This window comes from Ammospiza caudacuta, chromosome 5, assembly GCF_027887145.1.
Source record: "Ammospiza caudacuta isolate bAmmCau1 chromosome 5, bAmmCau1.pri, whole genome shotgun sequence".
Lineage (NCBI taxonomy): Eukaryota > Metazoa > Chordata > Aves > Passeriformes > Passerellidae > Ammospiza > Ammospiza caudacuta.
In genome coordinates, this window is record NC_080597.1 from 63,013,949 (window position 1) to 63,031,717 (window position 17,769).

Below are 17,769 nucleotides of genomic sequence, written 5' to 3' on the forward strand. Positions count from 1 at the left end.
CTCAATATTCTCATTAAAGCTGAAGACGATATGATGAATTCCAAGGATAATGAAATGCAAGAGCAACAGAAGTAACAAAGCTTTTTATATTTAGTGCTTTTCAGACAAGAAAAATATTAATTAAACTGTTTGAAACACCCAATGAATTAGGCAAAGTAGGTATTTAAGATTTTATTTTACCACTAACCTTATGTTAATTAAATTCAATATTTAAGTAAAATTTCACCATTATTATGTTTATATCAGAATTACTCACTAAGAATACTCCCTGCTGGCTCTGAGCTCCAGAGCATCCATCTATTATTTCAAAAATTGCACTATATTTTTACCAGTGTTCTGACACTGTAAAAACACTGCTTAATTTCACAAAAAACCAGCCAGACTTCTTAGGTGATGCTGAGTCACCCAAAATGCCTGTTCATTTCTTTCCATGAACACAATATTTTAAATGGATTTAAGTAATGCAATAAAACCAAATATATCTCTCAGTTGCAGCACCCATCATATAGACCCACTGTTCTCTTCTTGTTTATTAAATTGTACATATGAGATTGATATCCACTCACCCAGGTCAGACTCTGTTTGCATCCTCAAAGGGCCAAGCAACCATATAAATATATATATATATATATATATGTACACCTCTGACTTTAGTGGAGAGGCAAATATTTCTCAATATCAACAGCAAATGCCTCACAGACATTTCTTCTCCTACAAAGAAATACCTCAGGGATCTACAGGCTAATTCCTGACCCTGTTAATGATAGTACTATGGTTTATTATTCCTACATTTACCCAATTGCTGAATATCCATAATATTTTCATGGAGAGACAGAGGTCTCCCTGGGAGTGTAAATGTTGCAGCATTTTGATGATGCAACTTCAAAGAAACTGAAGGTTGGCAAATAACCTGAGCTTCAGCATTGCACAGATCAGTTTACAGAAGGAAAAAACCCCAAACATTTCTTGAACAAACAGAACCATTTCATCACGGTTGCAGATAAACACAGAATAATTACAAAGGCTGCAAGACCTTCAAACTTCATAGCTAGAAATGACCTGATACGTCTTTCTGTTTGCAACAAGTCTTGAAAGGATTTTTATGGTGTTGAAACCAGGGCATGGATCCTGACTAAGGCTGCACTCTTTCATTCATCTCATGGCTCATTAGCCTTTTCTGGTCTTGGCTGCTGTTTGGCTGATAATGATGTCACTTATTGGTGCCTTTCCTTGGAATTCTCACATGTTTGTAACTTGCTTTTAAACAGCAAGCATGGTTTATAATGACCTCTCTCCCCTCCCTGCAGTACTTACTATAATTACAGAAGTATTGAAATAAAAGTTGCAGCAATCAGGGGACTAGGAAGATATCCCGACACTCACTGGCTCTTACATAAAACCTGGGCTTCAGTAGGTAAAAATGAAACAGATGAATTTTACCAACTGTGTGAGAAGACCAGCGTTTCTATGTCATCTTTACATTATGGATGGGAAAAATTTACATTTGACTGTGTAATTCCTGCTCTCAGTGCAGCACTCCTATTCACCTACTGCTCCAGTTTACCCAAGAATGGCAGGTTAATTTTGGAGAAAGCAACACAAATCACTGTCCACATAACTGTAATCATAGGCTACAGCTTTATGTAACTTTGTTTACTTACCATGTTTCCCTCTGAATTGTGGTTTCTGGAAAATGGATAGAAAGATCCAAGCTGCATCCAGCGCAGGCAGAGTTCGTAGGTAGTGTTGTAGTTAAACCCACAGATATCAGCACCAATCTAAGGAAAAATTGTGTTTGTGATTGTGACCGAGACCCCAAATGAGAGACTACAGAAATTTGCTAATAAAAATAATATTTGGAAATAAATCCCTGTTTCTAATTATTTTATAAGAATGCTCTATAATGATACAAATTTTCCCATCTCCCAGAGCACTAAGTTCACTGTGGAAGATCTGACTGTATTTCAATAATTCTACAAATTCTCCATCCCAATTTGCAAACCCAGAAATATATAAAGGAGCCCTAATCATAGAGTACATAATTTGAAATCATAGAGTACATAATACAAAGAGATCAGTTTTGGATGGCATACATTTAGTCAGTCCAAATCTTGCAGTGTTGGTTTTGTTTCCCTTCAGCAGCCAAGAGTGACATTTAGCCTTTTAATCTGCAGTTCCTCGGGCTGTGGGGGCTGTTACTGCTGGCCATCTCAAGTGGCTTGTTTCAGAAAACATTTGAGCTAATTTGAAGTGATATTGTGTATAAGTCAGCACCTGCCTAGAGGATGCCAGACTTACAAAGGGAATGCCAAAGAGGTTGAATTCCATGATTCCGATGATGGAGCGGCGCAGGTCCTTCCACAGAGAGAAGTTGTCCCCAAGCCAGTGAGCAGTGTGCTTGCCACTGCCAACGAACGTGGACCGGCTCAAGACGTACGGCCGCTTTCCAGTAGCCTGCTTGACAGCACTGCAGAGAAACGCAACAAGATCATCAAAAGCAGGAATGGCAACCAAAACGTCTTCAAATCAACCTGAGCGTTCAGGCACAATTATATCTGAAAGGGTATCACCATGAAACAATTATCATTGTGATCCCTACTCACATGCAAATGTGGCTGCCAAACTGCAAATAAAAGGAAGATTTACACACTGGCCAAACCAAAACAAACAACAAACAAAAATCTATCTGATTCACCAAACAATTTGCTTCAGGTATTTTAATCTTCCTAAATAATAATTTGTGTTTAATTTATTCTCAGCTGAGTCTCAAATGAAAATTCAAACCATAATTTCCTTTCTATACTAGTATATTTACTTAAGTGTCCAATTAGTTCCTAAAAGGAATATAATATGTATTTTTTTCAACACAGGATTTATTTAGAGATTTGTATTGGTAAATAAAGTTCCAATATCCAGGAATTAAAAACACAAAAAACCCCAATGAAACACAAAACCAAAAAACCAAAACCACACAAAAATATCAAAAGTATCTCTAAACATCTTATAAAAAATAAGTTATCAATATAGAAAACAAACCTGTAATCATTCAAAATGCCACCCCATCCTTGTAGTATTTTCTCTGGTTTCCTGTCTTTTTTGATATATGAGGTTTCATTACAGATTTAGTGGTACAATGAATTTATCTTTGCTTTTTGAAAACAATTTTGCTGTGTCACCAGAAAATCAAGAGAATGTGCCTTACAAACAAATCTATTACAAAATTCCTCAGAATAGGACACTCTGTACATAATTGTAAATTGCAGTATTTTATATTGCAGGAACTCAAATCCAACTCTTCTTTAATATGATTTGGACAACACAATTTAGATTCTCTTGGAAATTCTAGCATGAAATATTAATCATATTGTTCACCATCTACTTCTTTCTCCCTTTTCTTAATGAGATTTCATCAAGAGTTCTTTCACCTGTATTCATCATGGCCCAGTGTTTGCTCTTGGGTCTGTGATGGCACAGAGACTTTAAAGTGCTTCAACACTTGCTTCTGAAGCAAAAACCCCCAGCAGCTTTCATGGAAGAAAGCTGAATGAATTAACCTTAGGGGCCATATGCAGCAGAGGTGCGGTTCTTTAACCATGGGAGACCTGCTGGTTCTGGTTTGCAGGTGCACTGTTGGGCCAATAACTGCACAAGACTCCGTGTGCTTCATATAAATGTTATTTTGGAGCTTTTCATGGATGTCTTGAGCAGGAGTGCTCTCCTCTGGCTGCCTTTGGCTCCATTTGCAAATACAGGTGCTAATGAGGGCAATATCAGATCAACTCAACTATGATCCAGAGCTGCAAAAACAATTTGTAACAAGTAATTTATTGAATAATTTCAGTCTTTCACAAACCATTGCAGAGCAGGTCCTAATGTTGTCAAATGCATTTGTTGATTTAAATTATTTACAGAATATCATGTGCAAATAACTTTTGGCATTAAGCTATGCACAAACTGATTGCTGCTAGTTTATGTATTCAAATTCAAACCATTTGACATAGGCCAGATGACACATCTCCTATTCTCTGTCTGCCTTAGAATAATTCTTAGAATTGTGTTTTTATATGATTATGAAATTGTCATTCATTTTCATCCAATATCCTGCAATTGATGCTGGGTGCTGAATATTCCTGTCAGTAATTTCATTTAATATATTCTTTGTGAAGAGTGAATGCAGAAAGGATATACAACCAGCCTTGAAAGGAAATCTATTTGAGAAACCCAAATGAATATGTACAAAAAATACTTCAGCAAAGTCTCCCAGCTTTGCACCAAAATCAATCCCTGCATATACTTTTGGTGGTCTTCTCCACATTTGGCCAAGCAAAATAAGTTTGTTGGGAGGATCTCTTCAAAGACTGGGGAATAGGGGCCCAAAAACCATGGTAAGAAGTCTGAGGTTCAAGGGCTTCCCGTTCCTTCTCTCAAAAGCAGAACTGCGCTTCAGCCAGACCCACAAGAGCTGGCAAACTACTTCTGCTTTTTCCCAGGGCTTCCCTTGCCCTGGACTTGGCATATAAAACACAAACACATCAACACCAGAATTAGGCTCACTTAACCATGCCCTCTGGATGCTATCAGAATCCAGCTTCTGAAAATGAGTGCTAAATGCTGAAACAGGCCACACACGGACCCCTGCTTTGGCTCTTCCATTGTGGAATGAAATTTCCCAGTGTTTTAGCTCAATCCCTGCTGGAAAAGCCATGATCTGCCCATTTCATTTAATCCAACAGCCAGCTTTCCACAGCAACAGCCTGCCTGTGTAAGCTGGCTTTGAGTGCTTCCCAGCTGCAAAATGAGTTTTACAGTAGCTGAGAGCAACTGTGCTGCAATGCAGCTCTAACCTCCTGAACCAACTGAGCCCCAAGCCAATCTGCAAAACACTGCCTGCCAGGAACCAGAGGCAGCTCCAGAAGCAGCCAGGGCACCTGAATAGTTTGGATTCTCCACTGCCAGTGACAGAAACTCTATCACAATGGTGAAGGCACAGATAAATACCCCTGACACCACACAAGGCTGCTTCTGCTGCCAATGCTCACGGAAGCTCTAACAGGAGCATCTTGCTCTACATATACAAAAGCAGCTGTAAAGTTAGGCCTTATACATACATCCTGATTTAGATGAGAAAAGTAAAATTAGAAAGGATTCTGTTCCTTGTTCCAGGGTTCTTTTTTCTTGAAACTTCTTACTAAATGGCAAACAATGAAACAAGACATGGTTCTGTTTCTTATTAAATAATATTACAGATTTTCCAAGTAACATCACTGGCTTTTAAAATGCATTTTAATCACCTGGATTATGATTAGAAATATTTAGAAAACTTACTTGAAAGTTGGTTCTGTCTGGGCCCAGCCAAAGAGAGAGTGTGTGTTGTAGTGGTCCCCAAGGTAAGTCTTGGAGTCAGGACACAGTGTCTTTTCCGCCAGGGAACGATCAGAGATGCCTGAGAATGATACAAACCACTGTAAAATCATATACATCACAATTCAAATCTCTTCACATTTCTACACATTTAGGGGTGAAAACACCAAAATGTTGGGGAAGAGGAAAAGCTGAAGTGCTGGAGCTGCACTGATTTGAGGCTAGCACATAGCCACAAATACTTGTTTGCACACAGGCACATGTCCTTGGAGAGGGGAGATGACTGAGTACACACTGATAATTAATTTCAAGTTCTTTGTCCAATAATTCAAAATATCTGTACAGGTGTCATGTATTCAGTAAGTAATAGAAAGAAAATTTCTGCTTTGCTGAATTAAGAATATATTATTTTACACAATGACAAATTTTAGATAACAAAATATTGCACAGATGCTGCCTGGTCTTTGATCCCATAGCACAGAGATGCTGGCAAAGCCCGTTTGGTGCAAAAAAAAAATTCCATCTGAAAATGGCTCATGAAGTTCAGCAGGAAAGGGGCACATCAGATGTTTATACATGTTTACATATAGTTTCCTTCCTTTTGTTCCTTTTAGGGAATTTTTTCCCATAAGCTGCCAGGCAGCATAATGACTGAGTACCTAAGAAAAACAGGAGTGGTCAAGCTCAGGGGAGGAGGACATCTGGTTGCACTTCTCTTAGCTGGAGTTTTTCTCCAAGGGGAGAGACACCGCAGGAATTGGGCAGGTAAAGGATGGGGCTGGGCAGCTGCTGGTGCTCTTCCTCTGAGCTCCGGAGGAGGATGGTCGGAGCTGCTGCCTGGGGAAGGGAATTTGCTGCTGCTGCCGGAGCCCAGCCCAGGGCTGCTTCTTCTGCCGTGGCGTGAGCCTCTGCTCTTGAGAGCAGCCACAGAACTGGAACCTTATTAACACCCACCTCACTAAAAGAGGGACCTATCTCTGTCTGTCCAGGATCCTGAGCTCGCCTCTCCCTGCCCTGCTGGGAGCTGGGTCACCACTGCCCTGCCCCGGTCTTTCTTCAGCACTGCTCTAAGTTTTTGCTGCACTGTAGCCCTTCACTCCCTGCCTGCTGAGACATCCTGCCAGCCCATCTTGCTACTTCTGACAGTCCTGCTGCAGCACAGGGACCGGCTGCCCCACGGTTTGTGAAGAGAAGCCTCTCCTCCATCCCTCCCCTCATCACCACGTGCTGCCCGAGCCCGCGCCACAGCGCCCCCTGCAGGCACGGGGGAGTCACCGCACCCGCCCTGCCCGCCGGCAGCCAGCAGCGCCCCTGCTGGCCGTGCCCGGAACTGCACCGACAAGGAAAGTGCCGCGGCCAAAAGGCCGGGAGGGGGTTCTGGGTTCTGTTCATCATTAATGCTGTAGCTGCTGTTCTTTGTTTGCTTTGTTATACATACTAGTAAAGAACTGTTATTGCTATCTTTGCCTGAGAGCCCCTTAATTTCAAAATTATTACAATTTGAAGAGAAGGGCTTTACATTTTCCATTCCAAAGGAAGCTCCTGCCTTCCTTAGCAGACACCTGTTTTTCAAACCAAGACAACGTTATGTTTATTTTTAGAGATGGAGTTGCAAATATTATGAAATTCTCTATAAATAAAAAAGAAAGTGAATGCTCAAAATTCTTTTTTTTCATGCTTAATTAGGTGCATGCACTATTGTAAATATTTCTCCATGAACAAGCAATCTCTCTGCCTAATTGCACTTCCTGTATGGTTGCAGTTCATTATCAAAATGTCTCTGTACCTGAAACCCCATTAGCCTCTCAGCCCTGCTGTGCCACTACAGCTACAATCCTTGTGTTTGGATCTTTAGACACAAAGACTCTAGTGTCGGTGATCTACATCAGAAATAATTTATAGGCAATTTCCAAGTAACTTTGACCGATATGTCTTTGAAGAAGACACTAAGTTTCTGAGGAAAGTCACACTTAATGTCCCAGTGGTTCTTGATTATTAGCCCTATAAATTTAAGGTGGGATAGGAGAGAAAATGCTACCACATGAATCATAGTTTCATGCTTTTTTTCTATTATAAGTATTTTGTATTCTGCCTCAGTAATACTGATTATTTTACAATTGCATATTAATCTTCAGTATAAAGTGTTTTATAGAAAATTGATTTGAAGGACATCTGGCTTTAAGCAGAAGTTCAAACCACGTAATCATGGTTATAAAATTTAGATAAAGAGGCTGAAGGTGACACTGACAAAAAGCCTGAGGTTCTGAGACTGGGACTGGCACAGATGAAATCACCTAAGACAATAGTGACCTCCCAAAACTCTGCTAACCCCAGGAAGGTCCTAATGTCTTACTGGACTAAACAGCTTAGGGTACTCTCATACCTACATAAGTCAAAGTCTTGGACAGCTATAAACAGGCACCTATTCCATAAAGTGAAATAGAAAAGAAAGCCCTTAAACACTGGTTTAAAACAGATTCCCTACATGTTGGGATGTCATGCCTAGGGCTCCTGGCTGCAGAATGAAGAGCAATATCAGGGAAGTCTCTGGGAAGACCTTAGAGCAGCCCTCTGGTACCTAAATGGGACCTACAAGAAACCTGGAAAGGGACTTTTTTTAAAAGGGCATGGAGTGATAGGACAGAGGGTAATGGTTTAAAGAGAGCAGGCTTATATTAGTCACAAGGAAGAAATTCTTTCCTGTGAGGGTAGTGAAACACTGAAACGGGCTGCGCAGAGAAGCTGTGGATGCCCCATGCCTGGAAGTGTTCAAGGCCAGGATGGATAGGGTTTTGAGAAAGCTGGTCTGGTGTCCCTGCCCACACTAGGGGGATTGGAACAAGATGGGTTTGAAGGTCCCTTCCAACACAAACCCATCTGTGATTCCATTATATCATTCTAACACTGCCAGTCACAAGCAGAAGCAAGGGCATATGTGCATGAGTCAAGGCAGAGAAACTGGGCTCAAAACACTCCTGTCTTCAGTATCTCTTGGTGTCCTTACGTGTCATGCAGGCCTCTAGGCCCAAGCTCCTCCTGGTGGCTCAGACATCAGTGCTAATCTTCACAAAGCTCAGCTGCAGCTGCATGGCTCAGCTGCATGGGCTCACTCTAAAGTCCTCTATTTGTGATGTAAAGGGAGCTCTGCTCTTTTGGCCAGTTTACCCAGTATCTCACATCTTTCATGCAGCTCTGAAGGCTGACCAAAAAATGAAGGTAATTTAAGGCAAAGGGGGAAATTCTCATCAGTTCCTGGGCTTTGGTCAAGACTCACAGGTTAAGTGAGTTAAGTGGTAAGTGGTTACCCCACAAAGAGAGCAAACACCAAAATCATCATTAAAAGCTTTCCTTCTGCTTTCAAAAATGCACTATTTCTTTCTAATATTTTGTCATGTTTTTGTTATGCTTATGTTTCTCTTATATTCAAAGTAAAAAAAAAAATTGCCATTTAATAAAGAAAATTTAGAATTCTCATGAGAGTACAAAAGCCCGAAGGGCAAAAAGGGACATTTCCAATACTCCACTGCCAATACTCCAACACTCATGTATCAGCTTCCTACTGCATATCAACATTGCTCAGGCAGCTGGGCTTTCCTGGGGAAATGTTGGCTGGATTAACTACCACACCACTGGCAATAATCATAGGTACTCATGGCCTCCTGGGGAAGAATGAGCATATCATTAACTCAGCTACTGGGTAAGTTTTCCATAGTCTTAGAAGTTTTAAAACTCATTTTTAGACTGTTTCTAGTAACACAGTGAAAATTTTTTTCCAAAGAGAAAGGAAATATATTGAACTAAGGCACCATCTCCCTTGTCATAGCTTGTGAGAAGGCCGTCTCTGAGACTAGCAGTGGCAAGGGTTACTTCATAAGTCTGTAGCTGAGTTACCATATATAGGTATCTTGCCCTTTTTCTGATGTGGAGCAGTTGCTCAGAGAATGGCAAGAAAGGTAATTTTTCGAGTCTTGTTATGAGGCAGAACCTTGGACAGAGGAAAGTGATTGTTTTTGATACTCCAAGAAAGCTGAGCCACTGGAGTCTTGAACAAATATATAATTGAACTTACAGAACAGGCAGGAAAATATGGAAAATCAGAGAATGGAATTATTTTTTCCCCTAAAATATAGCCTATCCAGGTTTAAAACAAACAAGAAAACCAAAGAAACAAACAAAAAAAACCACCAATGAAATGACAATATTAATGTTATTCTAAAATATAATATAAAATAGGAATAAAAATATAATATTAATAAGTTATTTATCGCAATGAAATTATACTTACTAGGAGTGTAAGGAGGGTTATTGATTTCAGTATCAGCACATCCGGGTATCTGGCCTCTCATGAAATTGGATGGTTCATTCATATCCTTTAATAAAGAGAGTAAGACACATGAAAATCTTCATTTTCTTTTTTTTAAAGAAGGAAGGGCAGATATAATGAGACATACAATCCAGATGCCATCGTAGTCGAGAACATCCTTGAACTCCAGACACAACTGGGTCCACCATTCCACTGTCCTGGGGTTGCTGTAGTCAGGAAACACAGAGTCTCCAGGAGGCCAGGCCTAGGGGTTACAAATGTAAATCCTGGTTATTTTCCCATTTCTATTGCACTGCTGCTTTATTGTTTTGAAGCAGCACTAGACAAAATGCATCACAAAATTTAAAAACCCACCTGCCCAACAGCAGGAGTCACGCCATCAGAGTTGTTCACCCACACTCCCATTTCCTGGCCAAGTTCATAAGGTCTGTAAGTGCCTGGCTCCTCATCCTTGGTTATGAAAGGGTCCTGAAAAGAGTGATCACACTTCCATTATTAAAATCCCAGAGGTAACAATTAATCTTCTATTTTATATTTTATAAAAATTTGTGTTATGTTTTCTTAGTGCTGATTGCAAAAATATTGGAAGAAAACAGCATTAAAATTTAATAGGAGTCGAAAGCAAATCATTTAGAAAAAGTCATTAAGGATATGTCATGAGTATTTCTTGTGTAAGGCAAAAGAAATGTGAAATTACTAAATATCCTCACATTTATTTTTTATGAGACTTTCTATGTTCAAATTATTTTAAGACAGGCACTAGATTTTTACTCCCCCTGCACCAAGGTCTCTGCTGGGGCTGGGTGCTGTGCTGGACATTCCCACACTTGAGCACCTCTGAGTTTCGTCCACGGCAATCCGTATTCCGGCTGCCTCAGCACCAACAGCTCAATGCTGGAATAACTAAAACTTTTCAAGGGGCTTGAAGCTGGGCACATCCAACCTCAAAAGGGCCCTGTTAGCCCTCCATTCCAAACCAGTGTTGGACAAGGATGTCCAAGTTATGCCAGTCTGATGCAGAGAGCCCAATTCACACCTGCCTGTGGGGCCTTACACCTCTGCCGTCCCCAGGCACCAAGAGCACAGCATTTTACACCCCACAGCTTGTTCCTGCCCCTTCCCACTGCTTGGGGTTGTCACCACCTCCCACTGCTGCCCCTGATATTGACACCAACAACTCCTCTCCCTCAGGATGACCATCAGTAGCCACCAAGCTGGTACAAAGAGAGCCTGATCAGCTCCTGGGGATGATAGAGGCACACCCATCATGCTGGAAGTAATAAAATTAAGAATACTTTGAGATGCTAGTGAATGAAGAGGTACTTTGCAACTCTGCCCAGCATTCAGCTGCAACCAAAAGGAGGTAAGTGCACTTTGCAATACATCCCTAATTGGAAGCAACTCTCTGCTTTGTGGTTTTTAGAACACATAAAGACTGCAGCCATTTTAGTAGGGAATTCTTTACTTTCTCCTTAGAAAATCTTACTTTCTCAGGTTCTGCTCTAGGCAAAACCTTTCAGTTATGAAACACAATGGAGAAAAACATCATTGAAACAATTCTTCCACTCAGTTGTAGCTGCTGCAATAATTTAAGTGAACTTGAATCAAAATGTGATAGAAATCTAACTAATAAATGTCTTAAAAAGAAAAAAGTATCAGACCCCAAATGGTAAGTTGCTTTAAAGGCTTGTTTTAAATCTAATTTAAATACATTAATTAATTGCCTGATTTACTTGTGAGCCCTCTGATAAGCATAGCCCTGGTGAGGAAAGTATATTCTCCATGCCTCAACAACAAAAGGTACAGCTAAATCCCTACTTTAAGCCCAAAATTTTGTTTAACTTTATCTAGCTCTGGTGTCTCCTCCATAAGGACCATAAGTGTCCATTACATTTTTAACTTGTTCAATAGTCCAACTTTGCAAAAGAGAAAACGGTCCGTCTGCAATAATTATCTTATAATTGTGGTAAAGATGTCTCTCAAGGGACACGAAGGCTAGAAGAAGTCAGCTTAATTAGCTACTCCTAATGCAAACTTATGGTTTCCTTCAGCTGAAAGGTTGTTCCAGAGCATAAATCTAATATATTATGCAGGTTTAGTATTGCCCTAAAGAAAACAAAAGCTCTCCATGCCTGCAAGGTTAGTTTGTGGGGAAGGAGTTTCATGCCTGTTAAGTCTTCACTCATTGTTTTAGCATTTAGGGGAAGAAGTGCTGAGCATCCTTAACTCCAGCTGACTGCCTGAAGACCTGTGAGCCCCCAGCATGTACCCAGACTGATGCACTTCCACCTGCAGCCCCACTCCAAATATATTTTTATGCACATCCACAAAAACTCATCTCTGGAAATTTTTGTCTCTATAGCTCACACAATTGGACTTAAAATGTTAAAGACATCGAGCATTATTTTGAATCATGAGCATGTTGCTCTTGACTTTTTAAGTATTTAGTCACTTATGTCATTCTTAACTGTTTCTGTTTTAGTATGACTTAATAGACAGTATACAAGGTCTTTCATTAAAGATGCTCTTTAGTAAAAATGTTCATAATTTTTCAATGTACTCATTGTTACTTTAGAACATCTTTGTTTCTAAAGAATATATTTGTTCTGACACAGCTGAAACATGCACAATTATTTATTGCAATGATGATGACCAGGTGCTGACATGCAAAGTCACAATTTCCCCTAAATAGAGGTGGCCTCTGAAAGAGATTAGGAGAGAGGAGAGCTGAAGGGCTACATTAAAGGCTCCAGTAATGGAGCCAGGCTACTCCAAAGGGGACCATAGTCACAGAGGGCTCTCAGCACCAGGTGCAATCATGGGGAGCAGACCTCCTGCTGGTGCGGCACCAGCAAGCACATGATGGTGGCACAGCTGAGATCAGGGTCCCATCCTCAGGCAGGCTGCCAGTGTCAGTTCTGCTGGCTGTCAGATATATGCTTTGCTTATGACCAAAGTGGTCTTGAGATGATAGATGGAACCCATTCCCTAAATCCATTTACTAGAGGTTTTCCATGACACTAACTGGCTGTCAGAGCCCATTTCCTGAAATCATCATGAGGGAGGCAACAATCTGCTATATTTGGAGAACTCACCAATTCCTGTCACTACCCAAAGGGAATCTAAATAGAAAATTGTTTTTTCAGTATCCAACTGGATTACACTTGCCTTGATTGCACCCACTGTGACTTGGGAATGAAACCCTTCACACTGCTCCAGCTCCCAGCTCAACTTAGGGGAATACTTTACATCACTAAAGAATGCTAACAGACAGATTTTGACAGAGATATCAGCAACTATAATAAAGTGAAAATAGAAAACTTCAGTACCAGTGCAACCTATACTTCTCGTTAACTTTTAAACAATGAAGGACAGACTGGCTCAGCTTTTGCTCTTTTTCCACAAGCTTGGCTAAAGAACTAGAGCAGAGGACAGGCCTCGGTTACAGGTTAGTGGAAGGATGAAAGAAAGAATTTCTATCTGGATTCCCATTAGCTCATTGCATGAATTAAGAGATGCTATGTTCCTTGTATCTGTCTCACAGCTGAATTGATACAACACCTCCCTTCACTGCTGCAAAATGTGACATCTGAGAAACTGAGAGGGCTTTAAAAATGTTGCTGAAGTCAAACTCATAAGGGAGAAGAAAATGGATAACTAAACCATGACTGCTTGCCTGTAGCTTCATACCCACCAGCAAGTGCAAAAGAACTGGAGACATCCCAACACTGATGACAAAGACTACCATGTATTTACTGAAAGGCAAGAGTGCATAGGAAGAGGTACCCCAAACTCCTGGTATTTTGCTCCTATATTAATGTTTTGCAAGCTATTTTGAGATAAACCAATAAATAGGCATGTGGTATTTAATGTTACAGCTCTAAGAGATTAGATAATTTTTAGAGCAGTATTGAGGTTACAGAGAACCTAAACTGCCTAACAGTTAGAGAGAGCAATCAGTCCTGACAGCACATGTGCTCACTACTGCTTGGTTATTTACAATGATGTATCCATTTAATTTGGGTCTATTTTTGTCTTAAACTTTCTCTCCATCAAAGTGACTTAGTAATCTGTTACTATTTAAACGCTGTGCCTTGAACCTTCACTGATGAAAACTGATTTCACTGCTGCACCCCCGAGCTTCTCAGAATGGAACCTTCAGGGGAAGGCATCTTTAGGGACAAATGCCTAGCAAGCAGCATTCACTGTATGCATACTGCTGAATGCAAGCAGCATTCACTGTGTGCACACTGCTGAATGCAAGCAGCATTCACTGTGTGCACACTGCTGAATGCAAGCAGCATTCACTGTGTGCACACTGCTGAATGCAAGCAGCATTCACTGTGTGCACACTGCTGTATGCAAGCAGCATTCACTGTATGGAGACTGCTGACTGCAAGCAGCATTCACTGTCTGCACACTGCTGAATGCAAGCAGCATTCACTGTGTGCACACTGCTGACTGCAAGCAGCATTCACTGGATGCATACTGCTGAATGCAAGCAGCATTCACTGGATGCATACTGCTGAATGCAAGCAGCATTCACTGGATGCATACTGCTGTTTCCATTATCAATATGAAATTGATCACTTGGGCTGCGTGGTTTTGTTTGAGAGTCCTAGTAGTAAATGAAATTATAGTATACCGAAGCAAAGATTAGGCAAATAATAAAAGGTATGTTTAAAGAAACTATCAGAAAAGTCTTAATTAAAAAGAAAACACTGGTATAGCTATCTGTGGAGTTGACTAATCCATCCTCCTCAATCATGTTTTAAACTTCAAAACAAACTACGAGAAAAAAAATAAGGACAGGAAGGAGGCACTTCTGCCTTTATCTATCTATTTAACAAGATAATGTGATTTTTAGATGAGAAAACTGCAGTAGCTCTTGCTTATCTTGACTCCAGATACACCAGCAAGTGTATCTGTGAAAGAGCAACTGTATCACAATTCAGGACTCTGCTGTTCAGTCTCTCTCTCCACAAGCCTTTGACAGGACCTCCAGGGCAAGAAGAGGAACTTGGCCCTTATTTTAACAGGACTGGTTTGACTTAGGGTCCAAACAAGTGGACCTGTCCACCATGATTCAGTTGGATTAACTGAATCCTGGTCTCCTTAAAACCATGAGCCATCAATATAATTGCAGGTAAGTGTGTTTGTTTAGCCTAGCAGAGAAAGGCTGAGGGAGAATACACTTATTTCAATCAGTCTATCAAGAAAGAAAATATAAGGGTGAGGGACTGGCAGTTGGAGGTAAAGACAAATAAGTAGTACCCAAATGAACATAGTACCCAAATGAAAGATATAAACTCACCACTTAGGTAGAAAACAGATTTCAAATCTACAGTTACAGCAAAAAGTGCTGAGGGGAGCCCTGTGGAATTGTCTCCCTCTCCTCACCCTGTGGCTGCAGGTCAGCTCAGCCATGCCTGATCCATCTGCTGGCTCTGCTCACAGCACCCAGCTGGGGAGGGACCCTGGCCCCAGCAGCTGTCTGTGGCTCAGCTCACCTTGCTGACAGGCAGCTTTACCCTGACGTTTGCCCTGAATCTGTCCTGCTGCAGGTCAAAATGCTTTTCCTCTTATCCTGCCCCCAGTGGTTATGGAGAACAAACTGCATCCTGCTCTGGGGAATGCAGCCCTCCTACTGCTAAGCTGCTGGGGGACAATGGAGAGCAAGATCTTGTGAATTTATCAATGGATTTTATTTGATTTCCTAATTTATTTTCACCTTTACTTAAATTTCGATTAAATTGGTCTCCAGTTTCCTTGCCACCATTGGTGCTCACTTAGCTATTGTGACAGAGTCATTTTGGCAGAAGGACATGTACAGGGAAGTGCTGGAGGGAAACAGCAAATTTTGTTGGAAAAATTTACTGGGGAAGATGGAAAACTCCAATTTTCACTTGTATCCAAATTAATTCATTTGTCCATATGCCAATTTTGGTTAGAGGTTCAACATTTTCCGCAAATTTGCAGATAAGTAATCATCTCTCACATTAATATAGATAAAAAGTAAGTAAAAGAAACATGAATTGTAGTTAGTATATTCCAGAGTGATTAGGAATAGAATTTTTTCCACTATTCAGCAATTTTTGTATATGCATTAAAATAATTTGTTCATTTCAGGGAAAGAATTATATGAAAGTAATGACAACTCAGAGGCAAAATTTCCCATAACTCAGTGGGGAAAAAGTGACATAGAATTAATGTTTTGGTATAGAGATGATACTGATAGAGAGATATCAAATAAAGACAGCATTTCTAAAAATTAAATCTGTGAGAACTTTTTCTTCAGCTCTTCTCAACACATGAGAAAATGGAAAATCTACTACACTGTGTTAGCACCTAGGTACTGCTATGAAAACTATGCTGGGAATAGTTCTTATAAATGGAGAAATAATTAGCAACATGTTAATTTACCAGAATCAAAATGTTGTGCTTTCCGTTCTTCTTCATCTCCTTTATGAATTCTGGCAGACCAGCAAAATTCACTTTATCATAGGTGAAGTCCAGGCGACGCTCCATGTAGTCAATATCATAATGTTGGACATCCTAAACATTTTTCAAGTAAAAAATTACATTATTACTTCATCCAGCTCTGGAGTTCTCAGACAGGGAAGACATGGATCTGTTGGAGCAAGTCTAGAGGAGGGCCACAAAAATGATCAGAGGGGCTGGAGCACCTCTGCTCTGAGGACAGGCTGAGACAGAGAGGGCTGTTCAGCCTGGAGAAGAGAAGGCTCCAGGGAGAACTTACCTAAGCCTTTAAATACCTAGAGGAGCTTATAAGAAAGTTGGAGTCAGACTTTTTTGTAAGGGCTGTAGCAATAGGACAAGGGGTGGTGGTTGCAAACTAAAGGAGGGTAGATTCAGACTAGATATAGGGAAGGAATTTTTTACAATGAGGTGGTTGCACAGGTAGATGGTGAATGCCCCATCCCTAGAAACACTCAATATTAAGTTGGACGGGAATCTAAGCAACCTGATTTAGATGAAGATGCTCCTGCTCATTGCAGGGGTATTGGATCAGATGGCCTTTAATGGTCTCCTCCAACTCCAAGTATTCTATGATTCTATAACTGACGTATCTGATACAGAACTCAGAATGCATGCAATAGTATTTCTAAAAGGCAACTAATGTAATGAAACCTAAGAGACTGTAATTGTAATCCTAGTAGTGGACTACAAGAAAATGTAGAAGCCTTAGTCTAGCAACTATTTTGCAGTGATCTGCATCAGAAGTTTGTTTTCCATTATTTGTTTTTGAAATGCTAGCACCTCATACTGCGTAACAGCAAATCCACACCAAAATCACCTGCTATGCAGCCAAGAGCAGCACTTAAACATCACGTTCACAGCCCACTTTAAATGTTCTTTTCAGCATTATGAAGATATTACATGCAAACCCACTACATAAGGTTATGAATGTCCTTTCATTCTACAATTCCCTTTGTAAGATAATTACTTTTCCTCCATTATAATTGTATCACTTCAGAGTGCAAGGTTAGCACACACAGTGAGAGACTCATACTCACATATGGGATGTCATAGCGCTTCATGCGATCGACGGTTTCCTTCAGAACATCAAGGCTGTTGTAGCCCCAGCGGGAGAGCTGGAATCCCAGGGCCCAGTAGGCTGGCATGTGTGGGCGTCCAATGGCCTGCAGCAGCAGTGAGGAACACAGAAACACCAGGGTGAGAGGGAAAGAAGTTACTCTGAAACACCAGGAGAGGCTTCCAGATCACTGAAAGCACAAAGGCCAGGCACAGACATCACACCCCCATTAAATACCCATTCCTTTCTCTGAGTGGCTCTTGGCACAGCATGCTTGGCACTTCTCCTGGTGGATCCTTGCCCTTCAGAGAGACTCCAACAACACCAGCACTGAGCATCACTTCTAAGGACACCCTGGTGGAGGGTACGGTGTATAAAAGCCAGGCTAATGCCAAACGTGGTCTCAGCCTCTGCACAGCAGCATGTGTCCTCACTTACATGGCACATGCCAGCAGAAATCCAGTGTGGAGCCTCATGCCACCTGATCCACAACAAGTCCACAAACTCCTTGGCCAACAGAAGGCAA

General features: G+C 40.8%; 1 protein-coding gene across 1 annotated transcript in view; it reads right to left on the bottom strand.

The window, feature by feature from the left end:
- The window catches only part of LOC131558099 (sucrase-isomaltase, intestinal-like), a 60,398-nt gene that overhangs the window by 18,862 nt on the left and 23,767 nt on the right, over positions 1 to 17,769 (bottom strand). Inside the window, exons 8-15 of the mRNA XM_058805706.1 lie at positions 17,224 to 17,349; positions 16,109 to 16,240; positions 10,040 to 10,153; positions 9,813 to 9,929; positions 9,647 to 9,731; positions 5,326 to 5,443; positions 2,299 to 2,467; positions 1,662 to 1,778 (exon numbers count right to left, since the gene is read on the bottom strand). Of these exons, the coding sequence (XP_058661689.1) occupies positions 1,662 to 1,778; positions 2,299 to 2,467; positions 5,326 to 5,443; positions 9,647 to 9,731; positions 9,813 to 9,929; positions 10,040 to 10,153; positions 16,109 to 16,240; positions 17,224 to 17,349 (978 nt within the window). The remainder of the gene's footprint in view (positions 1 to 1,661; positions 1,779 to 2,298; positions 2,468 to 5,325; positions 5,444 to 9,646; positions 9,732 to 9,812; positions 9,930 to 10,039; positions 10,154 to 16,108; positions 16,241 to 17,223; positions 17,350 to 17,769) is intronic.